Raw genomic sequence first — 25,889 nt, 5'->3', positions numbered from 1 at the left:
TGCATCTTGCTCAGGGGACAAGGTAAAATGGGAGTAGAGTGTGGAGAGTGAGACAGAGGTACAGCAGAACTGATAAAGGAGTCTGATATCTCAGGCCTAATCAAGCAGAAGCCATCATGGCACAGATAACTGCTCCCTGGTGTAGAAGTGACCAAAAGATAGGTTGTGAAATTTTGTAATGATTACCAGGTAACTGATGTCATGAAGAATGTGTAACCAATGAGAAATTGTTATCAAAAACATAATCCTGTATAAACTCTCCATATTCTCAATAAAATTGGCTTCTGATCCACCCCAGTCATCCCCATCTCTCATTGCCCATAGTAGAGGAGGGCCAGAAGATGTGCATTTCCATTCCTGCATCTGGGACAAAACTACGGAGTGTTTTTTGCAGCAATTTCACACCTTTTTTTCTAAACTGTCCCCTCCATTTCCCCACCAACTCAGAGTACACTGTGGAAGCAAGGGCACATTTCATACCATGCACTTGTGCTCACTATCAGCATTGGTTATGATGTAGGCATCTAAATAATACTGCTGACACAGTACCAAAGAGTATACAATTTTTAGCACAAAAGCAGTGACAAAGAAAGGTCTGTCAAGATAAGAGCCATTCAAGTTTGCCATCAAAATGAACAAATTATGGAAGATTCAACTTACACCCACCCATATTCCAGAGACGAACCCAAGGCACACAATTCATCTTTTGCTGATGACTGCACCAAGTGTGCTTCTCACGGAGGTGACTGCATACCAACTGCCACGTTAACAAGCAGTGTCTTCCTTCAGACATTTACAAACATCAGAATGCTTATTCATGACAGTCCCACATATCATCTGCTGTCCCAGATGGTGACTGGTGGGATGCTGATTTTGTCCTAAGGCAGTTACCACCCACCAAGATAGTATATGCAGGGCTAAATAAAAAGCATGTGCCATCTGCCGTCAAGTTCAGGAGATTTGTTGAGACCTACTAGATTAGTTGATGTTTATTTTAGATCAGACAACTCAGGAGGTTATAGCTTTCTAACTGCCCAATAAAATAAGAGGAAGTTGCACTGTGGAAGACACACAGTACACTAAGAACAACTTACAAGGTTCTGCTGGTTCCACCTACCGACCTGGGAGCAGCTGAGGATTCTCACTGTGATCAGTGGCAAAAGGCACATATGGCCCTCAAGTTCAGAGGGAACCTGAGACCAAGAAGCAATTCTGCAGAACTAACAGTTCTCCTTGGCCTGAAAAAAATTTTAGGAATTTTCTTCCTTGCCATCAGGATGTTTTTTCTGCCTCCTTTTCTTGTGATCATTTACAAAATGATGCTGTTATCATTTTGATTGCTGGTCCTCCATCAGTTCTCACCCAGTTCCAGTTTTTTCCTACCCTCTCTGTAGTCTTCTCCTCCTGCCCATTCACTGATATATTATATAAACACAGAAGAAAAGACTACTAAAAAGCAAAACTAGTATGATATCTTCTGCCTGCTTCACAACCAGCATAAACTCACTTCATGTGTCATATCCATTTATAGATGGTTAATAGAAAACACAACCATTTCCCCCATACCAATTAGTAGGAACTCAAGATAGATAAAATAATTCTAGGCATTCTTTTTAAGTTATCTAATTTAATTTCTTTTTGTACATTGATAAATATCTAAAGCAAGCAGAGAAAGTAGAAAAATACATCCACAGAAGCATTTTTCCCATCTTTGTAAATCACCAGGTACATGAAAAGCTTTCTCAGGCAGGGAATCAACCCTTGCACAAATATAAAGGTTCCATCACTGTCTGCTTGGATGAAAAAAAAAAAAAAAACATTGTTTAAGCTGAACCTTTAAGAAGTAAAATTTCAAAATATGGACAAAGTGCCTTTAAATCATGAACATGAGAAGAACAGGACACAAATGAGAGATCATGAAGGCCTGTGCTGCACAGTAATGGGGGAGAGGGGCTGCAAAGGTGTCTGCAGGGGCCCTACACTGTCCCCAGCACCACAGCCCCCACGGCTGCACCTGCAGAGATCCTCCAGAGGCCCAGAGCAAATGCCCCAGGAAGTTTCCTCCAGCCCAGCACAAGTGCATCACCTCCCCCCCAGCATTCAGACCATGAAGGGCAGGGGAACAGAATACATCAGCCAACTGCAAATGACAGCTCAGCTCCTGAGAAAAAGCAGGAACTATATAAGACAAAAAAAAAAAAAAATCTGGAAACTACAGGACATTCAGCTAAAGGCAATGAGGGGTAACAAGGTGGTTTTTCTAAGCTCCTTAAGCATGTTGGCTTACCCTTCTTCAAATGAGTGTTTGTAGAACTGTCAGCTCTTTTAAATCACCCCAGACTGCTTCCTCTACCGCAGAGTTCACTAATCCACACATCCTAGTGCAGCTCTCTGAAGAACCCATGACTTTATCAAATGGCCAGGTAATCATAAATGCATTTAAAACTCAATACCAGTTATTTAAGACAAAAAGATCTGTCATCAAATTATACAAGTCACAGTCAGTCTTGTGCTGCCATCCTGCATAGAATACAGGGCTGGCACCTGCTCAGGGATATAAACATCATTCCACCTGTCATTTTACAGCTATCTATTTGAAGTCTTCACAGAAATTCATGCATACTCCTCCCCTAAAAAGTTTAAAAAGTCATTTTACAAAGGGATAAACTTCTGATGATGGCAGTCACACATAAAACTGGCCATTAATCTCCTCTGAATAAATATAAACCCCAGGAAGATGAAAGCATGAGCAGAATATATATTTTTTACACTAGAAAATGCTGAGGTGCACAACGAGAAGCTTTTACTTAAGCATTTTCAGCTCAAGTTATCTTTCAGAAGCCCATTTTATTCTCAGGAGAAATTTCTCTCCAGTCATTCACTTTTCAAAGCCCTCTGCAACTTTAAGATTGCAGTAAAGCTGACTTTTATGCCTTATTTCAGTAGCTCTCTCCCTTGTCCAAGCTGTCACATTCCCTGGAGACATTTGGTAGTTTTACATTTCCTCAACATTTTATGAATAAGGAAATTTTTTAAAACCCATTATTTTTTTTTTTCAATGTGCAAACATTTGACTTTGTAACATGAAACATCCTTACGATAAAAAATTCTGTTATTAAATCCTCCAATTAATGAAGATCTTTCTCTCTCACACTGGTTTACCAAGCTGATCTATGCTCAAGTTGTCCTTTTCTGAATAGCTGATAACAGCACACAGTTTGTGTTAAAGACAGTTTTAAACACACTTACTGCCTTAAAAGACCCAGCAGGTTGAATATGCATCCTGTGTCGACATCACAAGCATGAGGTTTTGGAACATGAAACATTTGGAGAGGGTCACTTCGTAAAATCAGTTATCGATCTGATGCCACCTCTGCTTATGACACTCCACTCACAAATTCAGGACAGCTAGCTCTCAGAATTATATCTTGCAGTATTAGGCATTTTTCTTAAGCCTGGGTCATGCAGTCATAAAAATCCCCAGGAACTCTAGCTTTTTAAATATCCTTCTAATCCTGGCAGAGCTGACTGAAAACATGAACCCTACAGGCTCAAAAACTAGAAGGGAATTAAAGAGAAACCTATTTCAATTTTCTTCTAGATCTGAGATGATTTTTGAATGTTCAGAGCTGCTAATGTTTAGGCAGCAGCATTTATCTTCTCTCAGCCATGCACTTGATCAGGGTCTGGACTGCTGTTATGCTTTATCACCATAAGAAATATAAGACTTAAAAAACAAAACCCAAGAAAACCCCAAACCAAAATTCTAGTTCTTATTTACTTCCTGCAGGACAAACCCTGAACAATCAGGCATGTATTTGGTTATACAGCCCAGGCACTGATTTTGGGTCAACCCTGGCTGATTGTTCAAATGACTTTAAACTGAAAGAGGGTAGTTTAGGTTATAACTAATCTAAACTACTTCACTATGAGGCTGGTGAGGCCCTGGCACAGGTTGCCCAGAGGATCTGTGGATGCCCTGTCCCTGGAAGTGTTCAAGGCCAGGTTGGATGGGGCTCTGAGCATCTTCATCCAGGGGAAGGTGTCCCTTTATCCACAGCAGGGAGTTGGGACTAGATGACCTTTAAGGTCCCTTCCAATCCAAAACATTCCATGATAATAGAATTTCTTTATTTTCCAAGACTAAGGAAGTCTCTCCATAGCAAAACAGGATCTCCTTTTCCCTGGCCAGAACTCTTCTCTGCTACCATGTCAGTGTGAAAGCATCACAAGCATTAATTAAATCAGTTTCCTGAACTCCAGAGGGACACTCATCAGTTTTGCAACTGCAGCATTAATGCTCCTTTATCCTGAAAAGCAGGAAGGTTAGGAATCACTAGTTCATTTTACAAAATGCTTCTAAACAATATACAAATCAAATTTTTATTTAATTATGCTTCATTAGGTATGGCAATTAAGTGAGAGTCCACAGCTATTGTAATTAATTCAGCTTATGCAAAATGGCTAATTCAATCATTAGGCCAAATTGTCAGTTAAATGCCACATTATTATTTTTAAGTATTTATCAGTTTTTAGCTAACAAATGAATGAAGAAAGCCCAGCTCAGCTGTCAGCAGAAACAGACTCATCTGCCCTAGCAGTAGCTTTCCTCTAGGAATGCAACTAGAGTTCAGAGATATCCCAACATATCCTTACAAAGGAATGGATATTAAGGACTTAGCTTCTTTACCAGGCAGCTTTCCTGACTGCATTTGGAATTATAGTGTGAATCCAAAGGAAGAGTTCCATACCTACTCACACCATTTATAGCATTAGGCATGTCTACATGAAAAGGACAAAACATGCCTTAGGTACTAATGACTCCATTTTTGCTCTCTAAACAACCTGTAGGGACAGTACACAGGCTGACCTAATGCTTGCTCCTGGCATATCTAGATTATCTAAATAAATCCTGAATAACAATAGAGGAATGTTTTTATCACGCACATTTTTAAAATACAATGACAGACAAGATGAAACAGTATAATTCTGAAGAACTTTAACAATTTTTCATGTTTCTGTCTATTTAGACTTTAAACAATATTAAGTACCACTTCATCTGGTCTCCTTGTTGACCTTGTAAAAGCAAATAGACAGATGGACCAGGAAAACCACAAAGTTAAATTGCTTTCTTTTTGAAGACATTCATCTGATTCCTTTAATGAACATTTCAGGGCAAGCACGATTTGAGGGGAAAACTTGAGAGAATATGAAACTTTCCCACACCAAAGTTCTTATTGCAACAACAACCCAAAAAAGGCAGTATTGCCCCAACACTGAAGTCCTTAATAAACAGAGTCTACCTACATTTTTCATTTCACATCCTAAACAATGTTACATTGTGGTCCTAAACAGCTGCCATTTCTCATTTTTAGGATATCATAATGTCATTTTTATACACTTTCAATTTTTAAATTACATATAGACACTCTGAAATAAATAAAACTCCACAAATTCACAAGATTTATTATCAGTGATAAGCATTAGGCATTAACATCAGTAAGCATTCTGGAAATAAGTTCATATGGAATACCAGTTTGCCTTCTTTTTAATAATATTAACTAGATTTCATACTATGTTCATAAAAGACATTAAAAAAAGGACATCATAAACCAAGTCACCCTAACAATTTACCCCAGCATATTACAGAACACTGAAATAAAAACACTGCAATTTCTCCAACAAAAAATGCAAAAAATCATAATGAACTTACAGAAAGTAGAAGACAAATCTAATCTAAGAAAGCTGTGTGAAATAGCTATATTCTATACAGGAAAAATAAGTAATTTTTCAAAGTAATTGTTGTGGAAGAGAAACAGGAACAAATAATCAGTGTCCTAAAACTCTGTCAGTGAGTGAACTCATTTGGGAACTACAGCTGTTGCGCTTTAGAGATTTGGATTAAAATCCATCATTATCTTTCAGTTAATACTCTTTCATCGACCAATCAGCAGTCATATGGTGTTTACCAACCCTGGTCACTTAACCCACTTGAATGGCCTTTGTGCTATAATTTGTACTTCAATACAATCAGATTACTTCTAATCTAAATGATTTGTGTCCTTTATGGGACAGATAAACACTAATCCCAAGGTTCCTAAAACACAGCAAGCCTAAACAGGGCCAGTATGGCATCCATTATTTGCCATTTTAATACAGTATTTCATTCAAGTTGGGAAACACTTGATTTGATCACACTGACCCTGCCTTTCAGATTCTCATTTCAAATTTCTTATACAAGAAACGAAGATAGATTTATTAGCAAACACTACCGCTCAGCAAAATCAGCAGCAAAATAATCACTATTCCAATATATAGACACTGCTTTTTGATCACATTATTTCACAGAAAAAGTAATTATTTTTTAAAAGAGAAACACTTTCAAACTCATTTTTCAGTAACGAGTTACATGTTCAGTAATGGCTCACAGTCCCTGGGTATCAATTTTAAAAGTCTGCCTCCTCAGAACAGATTTCCAAATATTCACTAGGTAAAGTGTCCTTAATCATTCCTGTTCTTCAGTTAATCTTGAGTGACACTTGGAAGCAGCTGTGCTCCAGGGCAAGTCTAGCATCTAATTACATTTAGCAGTAATATGCTTAGGCTCTGAACTCACAAATGCTTCTGCACAGGTGTATCGGTGACCACATCCCTAGAAAAGGAGGGACCCACACATGCAACTGTAGATGCATGACTGGAGCCCAGTCAAATGTATTTGTTCCTCTCAAAATGCCAGAGTTGGGAATAAAAACAGTTGAACAGTTCAGTAATAACCTCATGGTGACAGCAAGTATGCAAACAGCTTTGTACATAAAGGTATTATAATCACATATTTACCAACATACATATTTCTCACTGACAAAAATGCTAACTCCATAGAAAACATACCACTGTGTAAAATAGAACTGATCATATTCAAAGTTATGCCAGGAAAACTCAGAATTGGATAAAACATTAACAGAGAAAAATTAAGGAGCTGGATTATCTTAATAGCATTTGTAGCTATTAACTTACACAAATATAAATGTGTTTACTTAAAATACCTCAACACAGGTGCTTGTATTTCATATTAAGTAAAACTCTTTCTAGTTTAGGTCATTAACAAGGCAAAAGTTCACTTTGTCATGGTGCCCTCATTCACAGGCAGTGCTGCTCTCAGTAGGTGACCTCAGCCTACCTTGCAGTGATGAGTGAGCTCACAAACACATACAGAGAATCAGGAACCACCACCAAAATCCTGGTTTAAAACAGAGTCACACGCTGACAAAAAATGTTTAAAAAGAACCCAAGTTCATTCAGTGAATGCCATGTATGCTCCTTACTCTGCTCCGAAAATAGCCCTGTGATGTTCCTTGTACTTTGAGCAAGATCCCCATTACACATTACAAAACAGCCTCCTTGAAAGGTCCAGCAGAAACCACAGCTTGTTTGAGATTTCCCAGAAGATAGAACAATTTCAAAAGTGATGGGAAAACTTCTATAATTCACTTCTGAAATTATAACCTAACAAACTACCAAATACAGATCTAGCTTTCCAAGAGCAGTAATCTTTGTTTTTCACTAATTTCTCAACCTTTACCAGAAACTCATAAAGTTGCATATTTCCTTGAATATTGTACTTGTGTTTAAGTGCAAACATGAAGTAAGCACAAACTGCAATTGTAAAACAGCAAAGCACACTTTCTCTTTCACTGGCATTTAAATGGACTGTGCGAGAGTCCAAAAGCCACATGCAACAATGATTTCCACAGCCCTTATGTACAATTACAGCCACTACAAGTGCTTAGAGGAGATTGGAAAGAGTCTGGGAGAATTGTTATTTTTTTCCCTAGATACCTAAAAATTCCTGGACCAGCTGTCCCAAAGAGTGCTGGTTCCAGAAGAGACTGTGAAGTCCAGAAACACTGAAAGAAATTTTATGAATGTGAGAAAGTAACCAGCTATTTGAAGGAACTACTTGTAAATTCTACTAATCCTTATTTAATCAATAAACACCTGGCAACAGCAAAACATTTCTCTGTGAGAACCCCAGAATTTATGTCAGAAGCCATATCTCCCATCATGAGAGGAGGTAATTGTCTTCTTTTACAAACTCAGTAATTCATGTATAAACTGAAAAGGTACCACACAGTTCCAGCAGATTAAGAGCAGCAAGTCCAAACTTCACAAGAGGGGGGAAAAAAATAAGAAAAGAAAGAGAGAAAGAGGAAGGGAATGAGGAATGGGAGAGGTACTTAGAAAACTCTAAGGGCAAACCCCAGCCCTCAGATGCAAGCCAGGAAAGGTTCCAGCCTTTGCGGGCCCATAGAGATAGGACCACAAGCTAAATAAGGAATGGTCACTTCCTGAAATACTTAGGAAATGGATACAGATCACAGGAGATTCAGAAATAAATATCTGTTTGCATCAGACACAGGTGCCAGAAACATACCTGTAATGTTAGTGTACTCTTGGCAGAAGGTGGTAATTCTTTAACACCATAAAACAAAAAAAAAAAGGGCTTCATTCTGCTCCTGTATTTCAGAGGGCTCCCCATAGTAATTACTGAAAGCTGCTGCCCCAATAGAAACCAAATTGTTCCTGGAGATCCAAAGAAGGCTGAAGCCAGATCATTTCTCTGATATCCCTGATTCTTTCCTCCCTTCCATTGGAGAAGCCAAGCTTAGACCACTTGAACTAATAAGAATCCAGAATTAACTGATTTGAATATACGGTACTGGAATTAAGAAAATCAGAGCCGCTATATCAAAGTTGCTGTAAAGACAAATACGTGAAACTAACAGAAGCACAACTAGAGAAACCTACAATGTAAGAGTAATACTGCAAAAATCACCTCTTTCTTCTAAAAACTTATTTGTATGGTCAAAGTAGCCATTGGAAAACACCTCCCCAGATTTCCTTTGCTAAGAAAAGCAGTTGGCCACTAAGGGTTTTACAGTCCATTACTGAAATTATATCACACTGAAACACTGTTTCTCTAGGATCAGGAAAAAGTTAGATTCTAGATGTTTCAAACAGCTGCACTAAACTCAGTTTGAGCAAGAAAGATTACATCTGCATTTCTTGCTTTACCTGCTATTTTTATGCTTTATGCAAGAGCCACATTCCCTCCTCACTCTAATGAATTGTGTCTGTGACAGGGAGGCAAACAGCTGTAAGTCATAGCAACACGCACTGTTACATCCCTGCCTTACAAATGAGGAGATGCTTACAGCTTCCTCCTCTGCAGCACAACCATTCCCCTTCCTCCAGGAAACCACTAAGCAGCTAGAGGTGGGAACCCACGGCAGCTTTCTGCTTCATTAAGTCATATATTCTTTTTACATTGGAGTCATGAAGCTATAAATCATGAGACAGAATGAGAGCTAATTAAAGAGTCAGCTAAGCATAAAATTCTGCATTGTTGCATATCAGACAACTCCAAAATTGGCCACACTTGGTATAATATATTGTAAAATATTAAAAGATGTTTCCAGCAGATAGATATTTTCTCTAAGAACTGAGCACTACTACCTGAAAAAACATCAATATTTCATTTCCTAGCAGGAAAGCCCCATGAAACCCTGACTCACCTTTTTTTTTTCCTTTTCAATAACAGATCATTCTGCCTTGTACTGCAGTGCAGTCTCGTATACAGTCTTTAAACTGACTTAACTCCTTTTCTAATAAGTATCAACTTCTGATATGCTTCTGAAGACAGAAATTCACAACCCTGGAAATCTCTACATACACTAGTTACAAATTTATCTAAATCTAGCCCTTAAATTTCAGTGCAAACACTCCAGGCTATTTACAGAATTCCTTGACTAATAAGGCAATACTCATTTGAGGAAAAAAAAAATTAAAAATCTGTTTCCTGATACCAGATTTCTCAGTCAATGCAATCATGTCAGAAAAGCTCTTACTTGGAGGGACAGAGGTAAATCTGATGCAGAGATGTCAACTGAAATATATACCTCACAACCCAAGAGGGCTTTTAAGTATGCATAATATTACTCTGACACCTGGAGCATCCATTTGTAGGTAGAGAAACTTGTTACACCAAGCCCATATGAAAACAGAGCTCAAGAATGATCCTGTAATTCCAGGAGCTTTTTCTTTAAAAGATTTTTAATTGAACAGATATATGCAGATCTATGTTCAACTCCTATTCCTTCTTCACCTTCTTTTCAGAGATCTAATAATTGTAGCTACTAAAGCAATTCATCAAATGCAAGAGAATGTATCTCAGAGTAATCATTGCCAATATACATTTCTTTAAAAGTATACATATTCATCACTCTCAATGTGTAACTGCAAGGAATAGCCAAGTGCTTATACAGTAATCTTACCCTTCATTTTCCCAACTGTGGTTTCCCTCTAAATACCTTAAAAAGGAAGAACAAATGTTTTTTCACTCTAAATTATACCCAAGTTTGACAAGTGAGCTTTATTTTTAAAGAGCATTCTTCTTTTTTTCTATTAAATAAAAAAGAAAAAGAGGGTGTGTGAATTTTATTTCAGGCTTCACTGACTAGCAAAGGGGCCCAAAATAATTTTCATTAAAAATGGAGTGCTGTCCATAGGGTGATTTTTATTTTACTGGGATATTCTAAGAAACTCTGAGTTGCTGGCTGCTCTTGAAATCTGCTGCACTATGTTGCAGTCAGGAAGGGAGGCATGGGTCAAACACACAGGACACATACTAAGCTCAGCAAGCCAACACAGGGGTCAAGAAATTAAAAGAGCCAAGAAATAGAGCTGCTGAAAGAAAGACCAAAGACTAAGGCACTGCAGCTGCCTGAGGGAACAGGAAAGAGGCAGGTATAGAGGAAGCTCAGAAGCGACAGGAACCAGCAGGGCTGCTTGCAGTCAGCCCACAAAAGCCACCGCTCACACTTCGGCAACCCGAAAGATCCAAAGCAATCTCAAGTAAGTTTTTAATATTCACTACTAATTCTGAAAAGCATTTGGCAGCACTTTTGAAAAGTGAATTAAGTTCTGCCTATGGCTTTACCAAAAAACATGAAATATAAATCCTAGTAACAAGCATTTGAGAGAGATTCTGACAATTAAAAAGCAACAGAGCTGGGTTTTACAAACTAGCCCATTTGGAAATTCAACCTGAAATTATCCTTTTAAACAACATAAGGTATTTCTGTGGCCCAGAGCCACTAATTCAAGCTTATAAGAAATTTAAAAATAAATCAGCTGTTTTCAACAAGTCATTGACATGAAAGGAATTTGAGGGTTCTCACAAGATGGAAGAAGCCATACAACAGTAGCAACAATAAGTGACAGGAACAGATTCAAGAACATATACGTATAGTAAAAAGATACATAATCAGAAACATCTAAAGCTTTGATTCAGTGTCACACAAAATGTGATCTCCAGCTCTGTAAAAACGTAAGCCACTCCATCACATTGATGTTACAAAGGCATTTACGTGGCAGAACCACACAAAAGCAAACCTGCCAAGCCCCATGCTCAGCATGAAGCATGATGTTGGCTCCTAACCGCCCGTGACAATTCCCATGGTTATCAGCAGCACATGGCAAACAGCCCTGCGATAACCGTGTGAGGCAGGAAGCAGCCGTGGGGCTGCACCCAGAGATTGCAAACCCCAGAGCCCCTGCCAGCCACGGGCTCCCTGCAGCCCGTCTGCCTCCTGGGGCTGGGGTTTAACGCCAGCGCGCTTCCTCCATCGGTAAACACTCGCCAAGCCAGGTCAGTGTAAATCTTCCCCTCTGAACAACAAGGAAGGTCTATCCTTGCTCAAGATCTAGATGTTCAACTTAAAAAATAGTCAGATCCTTTCTTGAAAAACTGTGATACAGAAACTTAATCAATATTCTAATTTACAGTTAAGAAAAAAAAAGGTGAAAAGCTTCTGAGAACTGAATAACACATAAGAGAGGGGCATGGGGTTCCTTCAATAGCGTGGTTTTTCCAGATCTTTCACGCTGCAAGAACACCCCACCACCAAGTTATATGCAGATATATTGGCTAATGCAAATTCACTGAAATTGGTAAAAACAAGAATTACACCACACCTGTTTTGTCAGCCTCCCACTGCCCCAACCTACTTGAGTTACATAATAGATTGCAATTATGATGAGGACAATTGAGACTCAACAAATCTATCAAGTTAGCATAGCTGACAATATAACCAAATTATGAAGTTGACAACATAATCAGATGTTGACATTACTTGTGTCAAAATCTGTTGTTACTGATCATCAATGCAAATTTCTCTGATGCTGAAATTTGTAAATTTCCATTCTCTCATTTCTTAAGCTGTTTTTGTAACATTCATGAGATCGTGAGACTAACGCACAAGCCAAGGAAAGACAGCAGAGGTTGTTTGAAACGTTTTCTCAAACCTGTTTGAAAGAGGAAGAAAATACCAGTGTAGGGGGCTCTTGCCTAGCCTTCCAGGAATATCACGTGCTCAAGAGCATCTGTCACCTGCCTGCAGTAGAGAAGGGGTCCCTGAGTACAGTAGACTTGGCCTTATTCAAACCTTGTTTAGTAAAAGTCATAGAAACAGAGAATCATTAAGGTTGGAAAAGACCTTCAGGGTCATTGAGTCCAACCTTCGACCAAACATCCCTGTGTCCATTAAACCATAGCACTGAACACCATAGCCAGCTCTTTCTTGAACACTTCCAAGGATGGTGACTGCCACCTCCCTGGGCAGCCCATTCCAGTGCTTAACTACCCTTTCAGTGAAGAAATTCTCCCTGATGTCCAACCTGAACCTCTCCAGGTGCAGCTTGAGGCCATTTCCCCCCATCCTGTCTCTCCTGTTGCCTGGGAGAAGAGGCTGACTCCCACCTGGCTACAGCTTGCCAACAGGGAGCTGAGAAGAGTGACAAGGTCACCCCTGAGCCTCCTCTCCTCTGAGCTTATTGACCCCAGCTCTCTTTCAGCCAGTCCCCATAGAATTTATTCTCTAAAGCTTCAGCAGTTTTTAGAAGAATTACTTCCCTCTTTATTTTATATACTTACAGACAACATATATTAATTGTCAGCATTTAATACTATATAGAATAAGACTATAGCACTAAGTATCCCTACCCATATGTGCTTAGTGCTTTCACATTACTCATGGGACTAGGAGTGCCATTAGTCTATTTGAGGTGTCAAATTGACAATAAGGTTCTGCTGTTTCTGATGTAATCTGTCTAAAAGAAAGCAAAGTTCTCCGGAGTGGAGTCTGACAATACCTGAGCAAGTACCAGTGAAACACAAAGCACGCCAAGCCTAATGCTACTCCACATAGCACAAAATTTATTTCCTCAATCATTTCAAAAGCTCCAGGAGCCAGGCTCTAGTTTTAAAAATTTGAAAAGTACTCACTGATAAAAAACTTCAAGATTTACCGTGATTCCTTAAGGCAGAATAGCTTCTTTTTAAAAGAAACCTAACTAATAGGCTCTTTAAGTTACAAGATCATATTTTCCCTCCCCTCACAGACTGAAGATTAGTCAAGACAATCAAAGCAATGAGAACAGCTACCTCATTAAAAAAACCCGATGTAATTTGCTGCAGAAATTGTAAAAAAAGCAGGAGACTGCAAGTAAAAAAGATTCTCTCACTGTTGAGGCACTTACATGCTGCAGTGCAGAATCTGTCTGCAGCCTGGGCTCCACAGAGCTGCTAGAAATGCTTGGCAAGTTGTTTAAATCATTCACTACTAGCACTCAACTTTCCTGGGAGCCCGAGTGGAGAATTCAGGCTGGAGGTTACAGAGTTGCTGTACTAGAGCTCCAACTCCAAGGGAACATTGCTGATGTTCCTGCTGCTGCTCAGGACAGCAGTTCTGCTGTGAGCACACCCTACAGCACCCTGAGGCTGGCACACTGACCCCACGACTCAGCCCAGACGTTAACATTGCTGAGGATCCCTCTCTGTGCTCAAGTTTCCCCTTATGTCAGGAGAATGCTCTTTTATTTCTATCATGGAAGTGTAGCAAAGATTTTTAAAATTTCTTTTACTATTGTTGAAGCACATATTACCCATGCTGTGCACAAAGTGTGACAAGAAAAAAACAAAAGTTACTCCTGATTATGCCCACTAACAGACCCAAAGGTTGTATTGCATTTCCCAATTTTCACATTCTTAACCTCACAAGTCTTAAATTCTCATAATGCTGTTTGAGGTTTAAAATATTGGTATTCTTATTCTCTGATGAACAAGGGACCAAGATAAGCATCAAAAATGGTACTGACTATGCATAGATCCCACAATTTACCAAATAAGCATCTGTCTGGCATAGACTGCACCTGCATTGCAGACAACAGACTGCAGAAACAGACAAAGGCTAAATCTTTTCCATCATTTTTGATGCAGATTCATAAGAGGTTTTCTTAATTGTAGCATATTAAATTATCTCATTTTAACAGAAAGATGAAGTGCACCTAGGCACGCACAGGCATGTGCAATTTCAAGTCAAAGATTCAGCATCCAGTTGTTAGCAGGTGGCCAAAGGAAGAAATTACTTTTTTTGGTCACATGTAGTCATGCAAACAAGGAGACTACGTACTCCTCTGCTAGCTTTTATTAGCATTTTCATTATGAAATCCCATTAGGAGGTTCCTGCATCATCTTTGAAAGTCTTGCTGCACAGGGCAAAGTAAGAACTTTGAGAGTGTTTACTTATTATCTTACCCAAATTCATCTTCTCTGGAATACACCTTGAAAATGAGTCATAATGCTCAAATTTTTCCCTTCCTTAGGAAAATAAGCTTACCTTTAATCAAAATGATGACAGACACAATTAGACACTGTCAAGTATAAACTACTTGACATAAAAATCATATTAAACTTTTTTCCTCATTTTCATTTTGAAGTAGACCATACTAATGTTGCCTGCCCCATCACTGATTCTTAACCTAATTAATCTTTGAAATTGTGCCAAACTATTTTAGAAGTAATGACACCTGATAGTTTACTATACCTACATGGGATGTACTGAGAAGTGTCAAATTAAAATACAATAGCAGGTGTTGTTAAACAAACTCTGCTCCCATATGTTTAGCTGTCTGGTACTTAGACAAGTACATATAGAAAGAACAACCATCATAACCACTTATGTTATAAACTCAGTAGATCTTACAAGTCCAGTAACACTGAGAAGTGTTAAAGATTCATTGGAGCACATCCTCTGCTAGGAAGCAGCACTACCCCAGTCCCCACTAAATAACTCAATTAGGAGCTATGCAGTATGAGACAACACTGGCTGTAGAAATGCAGCAGGTTGACTGCCATGATGTTACAACAGCCTCATAAACTACAAATATACAACGGCTCAGAAAAATAAACAGCAAAACAAAGAAAACTTTCTTTTTGAATTCATAATATGATTCAAGCTTCACTTCAAGGTAATTTTACTTTGCTCTCTTGACCTGAATGCTGCCATTTCAGTTGCTGTTGTTCAGTGCCTGTAGTAAACAGTTACCCAGTCTTCCTTTACACACAAGGCTTACCTGAGTCTTAGGGATCACTTTCCCTGCCACACAGGTGCAAGTAATGGATACTATAACAGAGCAGACTGGCTTTGAGCCTTGCTTGCAGGAGGAGCCTGTGAGACATCTCAGGGTGAATCAGTGTGCTCTAGGAGACAAGATTAACCCACCTCACAGGCAAAATGACTGACTGAGCTGCAGGTGTGCCCCATACTTCCAGCACTGGCATGCCTGCACCAAACAGTTTGCCAGCAGAAAGCACAGAGCAGTGAAAAACTGCCTGGTCTATTTCAGAATCACAGCATCTCACCAATACCACAGCACATCATCCCATCACACAGAAATTTACCAGGTGTAGAAAACTGTGAACCAAGGTGCATAACTATTCAGGACCTGCTTTCTGCCACAAAGAAAGTGCATTTCACTTACTTGTAAATTAAAACCTATTTAATGCCATTTCTCTGTTCCACACAATCTCACGACATTTTAAAACTTGTGAAACATTTATGTTTTTGTTACATATGGCTATGTAATTGAAAAACATGTAGGTATGCAAAGTGAGGTAAAAAGGACTTCAACTGTCTAAAGCTGCTGCTTGTACTCATGTCTAGCTACTGCTCCCTCTTCAATTCCTTATTATAAATATTTATTAACCAAAAAAAGTTGCTGGCAATAAACAAAGTTTTATCGAAGAATTTCTGAGGAGTGAAGCTTTAACAGTGTTTTCTTAACAGGTTAACTTGTTCATAATCAAACAATCATCAATAATGCAAACAGCACAGCTGAAACATGCCCCATTGTGCATTGGCATCACCTGTCATTACAAGAGCTGTCTGGTAGTTCAGCAGCAGCAAATTGTTAAGGTACCAATATTGATAAGCAACAGACTGGGGCTGCACTGATATAGTTAGGCTGGTTTACAAGGCTTCTATTTTTACAAGCCTTGGAAGCTCAGGTTGTCTAATGAATTTTTAACGTGTCAATTAATATGTTTACAGAAAGCAATGTCAGCTTTAGGTAATATATAAGAAGAATCACAGTTGCACGTAAAATATACAATGGTGTTAAAGCTCTAAGCTTCATGTTTGAGAAACTGAAAAAAATTATTGCACATGATCTGAGGACAGCAATCACTTAGGAAAAATAAAAATGTGTAAGTTAATGGGCACAATTAATCACTCTGGGAAATATTAGTTTCATGGAATATGATGTATTGCAGGGCATCAGAAAAAAAGGTTTTATTTGTGGCAGAGTAAGACCCTCACTTCCTAGCACCAAAGATACCTTACGCCAGAACAAATTACCAAGTATTTGGTTATTTTTACCAACATACTACCAATAACATAAATTAGGCAATGCTTTCTTAATACTATTCAGTGCCCTCACTGAAAGTGACTGTGCCAGAATACCAGATGCTCTTCGGCAGCACTTTCTCCAACAATATACAATGACGTCAAATGACCGCACAATGCAGAGATGATTTTTGCCACAATTACCCTGCTTGCTTTGTGCATTACATAAAGTCAGAAAACTTGTTAATTTTGTGAAAAAAAATTTAAAAATCCTTAGGACACAAGTTTTCAAAAAGTTTGAGATGTTTTGGTTTTAAAACATTGGCCTTTGTTAAATAATGAAAACCATAAACTTCCTATTGTAAGATCATGCATGCTCCGTGAAACTGCAGTAAAAAGACAAATTTTACACTTGAAAAGAACCTGTACCTTTTTTGCATGTAAACAAAATAACAGGAAACAGCCCTTCAATCAGCATTTGAGCTGCATCTGTAGTTAGGCAAGCAGAGTGTGTGGTGACAATCCAGTAACCCATGCAGCCAGAGGGATGTTACAGTCACACAGGTGTGTGAAGTTCTGTAAGTACATTCATCAGCCTGAGGATAAAATACCCAAGTGCATTCTATGGATCTGGGGAAATTCCTCCTTTGTTAACTGGGGTATTATGATATTTAACATCTGCCTCTACCTTCCCTGCATCAGAGGTAATTGAGGATCACATAAGATACAATATTCACAATTGTATCTTGATGGGTGACATATATTAAGTATTATAATTTTCTGAATGCAATGCAAAAGTTACAGAACCAAAATATTTATCTGCTGCAAGCCATTATTCAAGGAATTCCAAAGGTCTTAAGGCATATTACAAAGAGCAGAATTTCAGAAAGCAAGCTATTCAGACTGCAAAGTCATCTTTTCTTCTCATTAACTACAGATGACCTGAGCTTTGCAGGGTATTTCAGTACACTAGAGAGCACCTTGCACTCCATTTCTGTACTCTGTTACATCCCAACACAGCCTAAAGAATGCTTTGAGATTTGAGACTACCACAACTGAACCATATGCTCATTTTGAAAATAGCAGAAATGCCCCTGAATCTCATCAATTCTCAAACTCAGAGAGCAAATATTCTCAAACCACAATCCCTTGTGATAACCTGAAGAGAAAAAACTGCAAGAGCTGTAAAACATCTGTTATGTTTTATGCAGTAATCCTCATTGCTGTTCAAAATCTTAGGACTTCCAGAGCTAATTAACTAACAAGCCTACACTCCCCCAAAAGATTATCTTCCACAAGGCCTTTTGCTGCTTTTACACATACTTATCCCTGAGCAACTGCACTCGAGGAGGAAGATAGCCTCTCTAGTAAAACTTAGCTGAGGAAATCCAAAAGATGAAAAAAAAAAAAAAATGCAAACAGCGAAGAACGGTCAGTTAAGAGAAACAGGTGCTGGTGTGAGCATATTGATCCCTTGTGAGAGAGTGTGCAGTGCAGAGGGAGCACAGGAGGGATGGGCAGCTCCCATTAGTACAGGAAGAGGCAAATCATCACAGTATCTTAACACCTGCTGGTTTTTGTTAATATTTTTAGGTTTAACCAAGCATCTGCTATATAATTCACTGGGAAAAAAAATAAAAAGTAAGACCTTGATAAATGAGTGTAAACAGGATAGTTTCCTTTCTAAACAAAACAAATTGATAGCCAAACAATTGGAAAAAAAAAAACAAAACAACAAAACAAAACCAAGAGGTTATTATTAATGTGACCAGTGTCATCACTACTGGTTTATCTTCCACCTTCAGATTTCACACAAGCATGTCAATTCCCATCCACTGGAAAAGGTCTGAGGTACAAAAAACCCACTTGGCAAGACCAAACACCAGAAAAAAGTTCGCAACTATAGAGGAATACCCTAGAAACAAAGCAGAAGAAAAACACTGTCCCTCCCCTTAAGCAGTCTACTAACCTGGTGAACTGAAAGGAGTTCAAGATTGAGTAGGAGTAGCAAGATTGCTTCTTTGGAAAAGGAGGAGCAGCACAACCCGCTCACAGCAGTCTATTGTCAGCTCTGGGCTACACAGACACCTTTTCCTTGTTTCCAGAGCTGCACTAACCGGGCAGAGGGTGGCTGCATCCACTGGAGAGCACAATGCTGCCACGAGAGGCAGAAGCTTTGAAGAAGCTGCTAAAACCAGGAGCCTGGGCATCCCACCAGTATCCTCTCATTGCCTCTCATTCTGGACCTGCAGCAGCAGCGCTTCATCCACACCTGCTGCAATCACACAGGTGCATCCCAGTGACTTCAGGGTTTTACACTGGGTTTCATGTTACATTTCGTTCCAATAAGAAAACATAGAGGTTCTTGAGAGCAAGAGGACTTCTATGGCCTCTCATTTTTATATTTTGTCCAAGGCAGCAGCAGAGAGTATGGAAATAAAATTGTCATCTTTCTCCTCCCATAACTAGTAGTTAGCTGCAGTTAAATTGGGATTTGAAGATTTATTGAAACTTCTGAGGGCTCACAGTGCCACCCTACTCTAAGTTTTATAGATTTCCCAGTCATGTTTAACAATACAGATCTAATACCAAGCTCACAACCTTTGAAACCCATGAAAAGAGTTCCCAAGTTTGATCAGGAGTCAAAAACAAGAGAAAACAAACCTAAGCCTTCACACATGCATAAATATGCTGACAATTCCTCTGAAACAAGGGCATTTCTTGCCTGTAGCTGCAGAAAATACAATTTTGTACCTAACGCTTCTCTGCATATTTTGAAACAGTGTCACCAGGACATGAATACTTAAAGCATACCATCACCGTCCACGGGCTTGCGATGCAAAGGACTTACACTCACCACGCGTAATTAGCTCATCAAGGATGATTCCTTCATGTGGGTTAATTCCTCCTTTGCTGAAGAAATTTAACTTTGCCGAAGTCGTCGGGATTTAAAAAACAAGAAAGCCGAGCAGTGCTCACGCAACTACTTCTTTTTAAAAAGTCACTCGGTGTGCCAGGAAAGCAGCGCTGGGTCCAGCCCCGGAGCAGGAGCCCCGCACCTTTCCCACGTAACAGAAATCGTTACGCAAATCCCAGGCGCTGCCGAAGCCCCTGACCTATTTAGAGACGCGCTTTATCCTCTCGGCAAACAAGCGATGCTGCGGAGCCGCCGCTAAGCCCCGGCAGCGCGCACCCCGCCCGGGCAGGAGGCACCCGGCACCCCGCTACCTGCGGCTCCGGCCGCCAAACTTCGCCCGCCGGCGGCCGCTGGGCGGGCGGGCTGCCCCGGGGCTCCGGCCGCGCATCCCCGGCTCGCCCCGCGCCGTGACACCGAGCAGGGTCCCCCCCGCGCCGCCCCGCTCACCTCGGCAGCCGCCCGCAGCCAAGGAGGGAGCGGCGCGGCACCGGCGGGCGCCGCAGCCCCGCTCCTGCCGGACCGCGGCGAGCGCGCCGCAACTCCGCCGGAGCGCCGCGGCTCTCCCGAGGCGTCCGTTCTCCTGTATATCGGTCTGCCTGTTTGCGTGTCTGTCCGTGTGTGTCTGTCCGTCCGCCCGTGCCCGGTCCCCGCCCCGCCCGCGGGCTCAGGTGGGGCGGGGGCCGGGGTCGGCACGCGGGCGGAGCCTGCGCGCTCGCGCCGGGGGCGGGGCGGCTCCGCACCTGTGGCGGCGGCCGGGCCCGTGAGGGGAGCGGGAGGAGAGGAATGGAGCGGCCGCCGGGCCCGGGATGGGAGCGGGGAGGGGAGGAATGGAGCGGCCGCCGGGCCCGGGATGGGAGCGGGGAGGGGAGGAATGGAGCGGCCGCCAGGCCCGGAATGGGAGCGAAGCCCCGGAGCCTCCGGCTGAGGCGAGCCGGGCTGGCGGCGTTCTCCGGCAGCCCAGCGGGTCTGCGGGCCCCGGGCGAGCCCAGCGCCGGCCGGCCGCGGTCACCCCAGTGTGCCCAGAGCCGCTGGGACTCGGCTGTGCCACAGACAGCACAGCCGCGTCCCGGGGGCGACAGCAGAGGAACAATCCCCGAACACCCAGCTGGAACAGCTCCCGCTTTCCTTACTCCTTCAGCTTCTGGTCGTCAGGGGTTGCTCTTCGTTCCCCAAATTCACACAAACCTGTAGCCAGCCTCCCAGCCCTCTGGTTTTGCCAGCCCGCCTGTCAGGGCTTTAAATGAATAGCCACTACTCCTCAGCTCTGTTCTGTAAAGTGTAAAACTGTGTCCTTAATACAACCATTACACTAGAAAACAGCAGGCTTTGTAAGTAGTTAAGAGAAAAATAATTATGATAATGGTGGGAACACCAAAATCAATGCAAGCTTCAGTACAAGAAAATTTGCAGCATTTCAATAATTTGAGTTAACTTTTATATTTCGAGCACTGCTCCTGGAGAATGTGGTTCAAACAGAGGGAATCCTACAGTACTTAATTTGTTATTCTTCTGCAGGAAGGAAAACAAGAACATTTAAGACTGGAGAAAAACTTCTTGCTGAACTTTAGTTTCAGCTTTTGGAGAAGAGCAGTGATTCTTAATACTATTAAGAATTGCATCATACCTTGTTTACAGTTTTATGTTCATTAAGTTCTTTTAGCTCTCAAGACAGGAAATTCTGAGAGTTTGAATTAATCATCCCATAAAAACATGAATATAGCCCTTCTTCTAGTGTTTTACCTACCACGAACTTCTTGCTCACAAAAAAGCTGAACTTTAAAGCAGACCTAACTGTTTTTGAAAGAGTTACTGGTCTCCTACAGAGAGAAAGAGCAGCTGAAAATAGGACACTTTTTTTTTTCCTCCAGAAGTCCTGAGTTTGTCTGAGTCTGTAGCAGCAGAATAGATGGCACAGTAGGAAAAATCCACTACTGAAACTGGGAATGTTGGACCAGTGGTAGAGGAATTTTGAATGTACACAAAATTCAGCAGCAAACAACAACAACAACAAAATACCCAGAGAGTGTTTGGGATCAGTCAGATTAGAAATGGATCAAATTGATTATCTTGAAAAGGCACATACATGTATGATTGTGCACTAGTAAGATCCAAAATTTTTATATTTTATCTTTTGTCTATCTTTTAGCCCTTTCCAAGACAAACTTGCAGTAAACTAGCACCACAGTCTCCAAAGCACATTCAGAAATCTCAAAATAATTCTGACTGGACAAAAACTCAGCAACTTTCTCTTCATATCCAACCTTCAAGTTGTATTCTAAAGAACTAAGAATATTGCATCTAGGCAGTATTATTTTATTTATGTAAGCAGCTGCTATAGTTGCCACAGAGATGTTATTCAATCTTTAACAGAAAGGTGGTCTGCAAATGACCATTCACTGTATTTGCTGTTAATATGAAAATGTTTAAGAACCCCTGTGAAGACTGTAACATTCTTCAGAACAAGTACATTTCTGTTCAATGGCTCATATTAAAAAAAAAAAAAAAAAAGATATTTCAGTGAATTCTAACCATCAGCTGCCTACAGAGAGATGTAATGGGAGGTGATAATTGTATATGGTTTCAAACACTTGATGCAAAAGTATGTCTTGGGTCTGTCTTTGAGAGGCCTGTTCTCATCAGAAACAGCAAAATTTAACCCACAACTGTACATATCTTTATGATGCATTTCACAGCTGTCTTCCACAGTGCAACTCACCATTCTTGACTCCAACTCCCTATCAAATCCTGTGCTCTATAAGACTGTGTAAGTGTGAAGGGTGGAAAATTTTTAATTTTAAATGCCTTGTGGTCTGTATTATCAACATGCCACATTTCATCTCCATAAATGCTGAAAGTACTTTAGAGGTTATAAAATTATAGAATATCAAAACAACTTCAAAAGTGATGTGAGCAACAGAAAGACCATTTAGCCTGGGAGACCTTATAAGGAGATAACAGGTCTGTACATTCAAAGGGACCTGTTGGAAAGAAGAGGCTGCTACTGGAAACCTGCATAAAAACATATAAAACCAGACAGAGAGTGGATCTTACCCTAAGTAAGGATATGCAGAGTACAAAGATATGCTGAGTATTAATTAGAATTGCATTTTATCACTTTTTTTTCCCAGAACTTTATATTTGGCTCTACCAAACCAAACTTGGATGACTTTTCTAAAATCGCTGAACCTAGGTTTAACGTAACATAAGTTTCTTTGTAGATGCATGCAGAATGGTGCATGCAAACAAATCTCTAAGGGATGCCTGCAACCACAATTCAGGATGCCCCAAGAGCTGGGATGTTGTCACCTTATTGTAAATCTTCCATACCTTCTGGGTGATTTCTCATGGCCAACTCCTCGCAGCACAGCCAACAAACTCCAACTCTCTCCTCAACCCACTAACCAGCTCTTTTGTAGGACTTTTCTTCTTATTGGACACAGCTGAGGCCTATTAAGGGCAGGCCTGTTCCTAATCTTTGGTGATTGGTACAGCTGCAGCTCCTCAGGTGTGAGACTACCTTCTGCACTATCTTTATTTTCTTACATTCCATCCCTCCACACTGGGAAATATTTTCTACAAAAGACAACAATAATGTTACATCTGGGTGATGTTGAATATCGTTTTATGAGGAGAGGTCACCACTGGGAAGTCTCAAGCAACCCTCACATTCATGACTCACGCTGTAAGAGACAGTGCCAGAAATCTTCTCTGTCCTCAGCAAACAAGGAAACTCCTGTGCTCTCCATACTAAGCTATTTTTTATATATATGAAAGGCCTACTACTTATTTTGAGGAAGACTTCCTTTTTGTTTGACTGGTATACCATTTTTGACAATTAAGGCTCAGTAATGTTTTATTATCATCCATTTCAAAAATAACTGCCTCTAAGCACCACAGGTGCTTGAGGTATGACTACACACTTCTTGTTTGTTTTTTTGTTGTCTATGCAAAATATGAAAATAGTATCCTAATGCTCCAAACATTGATTTGCCTTTTTGGTGATCCCATATGGCAAATAATGCAAGAAATAACAACAAAAACAAATACTTTCAAGGTGTGTTACACAAGTATCCCTCTGTGGAAATAAACAAAGAGTTTCCAGGAATTCTTCCAGTTTCTGCAGTGGTAACCTGTTAAATGTTAGCTTTGCTGAGAAGTGTTTCAGTAAAAGACACTTCAGAAATTGGGAGACCAGATGTAGGCACAGAAACTACAGGTACAGTAATTCCAGTATTTCCCCTCCATTAAGTGCCAATGCTTTTTGTAATGAGAGGTGTTTCCAAGTGATTACCTGGACACATCTTCTTTCCCAGAGTAGTTGCCCCAGATTCTCTAAAGTCAGATTGGCTTTAAGCAAATATGGGCAGCCTTCTGTGTTTGCTTTGCACTCTACCCATTCTAAGACAGTAATAGCCTTGTCACCATGTACATGAGAAGAAGGAATTTGAGAGGTGTTTGGTTTTGTGTTGTTTTTTCTTTTTTTTTCCAGAAGAGATCCATTCATTTCCATAGTCTTCAAAATTCAGGCCTAATTTTGAAGCAGAATTTTAATAAAACACAGCTAAAAATCTTACTTTTGTGCATGGAAAAAGTATGATGAAGAAATGATGACTGAATTAAGACCTTCTGTGCCTGAATCCATGTCCCCATCCCTTACCAAATGAAGATTTTAGTATTTGCTCATAAGCTTTCTTCAAAAGACCTAGTTTGAGTTTTTCCCACTGGTATTCAATTCCTTGTTTGTCACATGTTCATTTGGGGATTTTGGTTTGTTTTTTACAAAAAAGAGTTGTTTCTGGATCAAGTATTTTTTTTAAGACTTTAGAAACTTTATAGATTTTCTTACTCAATTTGAAATTCACATCTGTATGCGTGTCTTAAGTTTTGGTTCCTCTAAGGAAATCTGACATTTTATAACGAGATAACTTATATGCCTGTACATTTTCCAGCTTCCCTGCTACTGCCTCTGGGGAAACAATCCTAGATTTAGCAGATCTCCATCTGCCTGCCCTGTATAAACAGACAAAGCAACTACTTAGCCAACCTGCTACTTGCTAACCACTCTATTTTTTAAGGAGGACAGTGATCTGAGTTTTCATTCTTTTTTTACCTTGCATCTATATTTGATGGAGTTACTTGAGATGCTTTTTGAAATTTGCTATTAACTTCTATTGCTTTTTTTTTGTCCACACGTTTCAAATTTCCTGGGGTTTTTAAAGTGTATTTGAGCATCTCACTTGACTTCTTAATGGCTCAAATTTATCCCTTTTATTAAACTTGCATCTGCTGTCTATATTTAGAATGCTCAGTATCAGATGGAAAGGGTGCCTATAAACTATCTGCATTATTCCAAATTATTTGATAAGTTAGTTCATAAAGTATATGTATATAAATATCTGCCAACCATTCAATCTTACATAACTATGCTATTTGTACTTTGTGACAGAGCAGTTCATTCCTGTGATAGTATTTCTATTTCCTGATTGCATGTTGAGAAAAATTACTTGGATTTAGAATGTAAGCTGTTTGGCACAAGGAATTTTCTTTACTATCTACATCATGCTCAGAGAACCACATCTCCAAGTTGTGATTAGAGTTGTATGAGCACCGTTACCATAACCAGCAGATAGATGGACCAGAAACACATATGAATACTTCTTCACAAATTTGTCTTTCATATGCTCGCAGTTATTTTCAAAGATATTTGTGAACATATGTTTGTTTCATACTAAGAAAAAAACATATTGAAAGTTGCAGTCAGCAATAAATATTTCTCTTTTATGAAATTGCATTTGTCTGTACTTCATTTCTTTCCCAGCTATGTTAAATGTTTTTATTTTTTGTAGGATATTCTTGCTTTGAGAAACTGAAGCAGAAAAAAAGTGATCTAAAGAAAAACATATGACATCTTTCCAAGCACTAGAAAAGCTGCTAAACCCTTCCTTTCAGTCACAATCTGTTCCAAGACTGAGAGCTCACTGGTACATCAGTGCTATCCTGCCCCCTGAGAATATCAGCTTCACAAGATAACATGGAGGACTGCTTCTCTGTATAACCAATTTACTGTGAATGCTGGAAACACTGGAGATTTTTTAATTTAGTGGATAAATAATTCAAACAACAGACAGGGGAAATCTTTGCAAAACAGTGTATGATTTTTAAAATTCTAATTCTGTTCAAGGAACAAGATAGTTCTTAAACAGGAAAGAGCAACTGTGTAAAGAAAGTAC

At 39.9% G+C, this 25,889-nt stretch overlaps 1 protein-coding gene across 3 annotated transcripts in view; it reads right to left on the bottom strand.

Annotated features, from left to right (window-relative positions):
- Positions 1–23,029, bottom strand: part of ZNF385B (zinc finger protein 385B) — a 149,978-nt gene extending 126,949 nt beyond the window's left edge. Inside the window, exon 1 of one of the 3 annotated variants that reach the window (XM_059476454.1) lies at positions 22,987–23,029. In XM_059476454.1, the coding sequence (XP_059332437.1) occupies positions 22,987–23,005 (19 nt within the window). In that variant the 5' untranslated portion in view covers positions 23,006–23,029. Of the gene's footprint in view, positions 1–18,711; positions 18,756–20,106; positions 20,263–22,986 lie in introns of those variants that run through there. The other 2 variants (XM_059476455.1, XM_059476457.1) reach the window with 2 other exon arrangements.
- Positions 23,030–25,889: the final 2,860 nt, after the last annotated feature.

The sequence above is a fragment of the Ammospiza nelsoni genome, chromosome 7 (assembly GCF_027579445.1).
Source record: "Ammospiza nelsoni isolate bAmmNel1 chromosome 7, bAmmNel1.pri, whole genome shotgun sequence".
In the NCBI taxonomy this organism is placed as follows: domain Eukaryota; kingdom Metazoa; phylum Chordata; class Aves; order Passeriformes; family Passerellidae; genus Ammospiza; species Ammospiza nelsoni.
The sequence above is the reverse complement of the archived record's forward strand: the minus strand, read 5'-3'. Positions and strand labels throughout refer to the sequence as shown.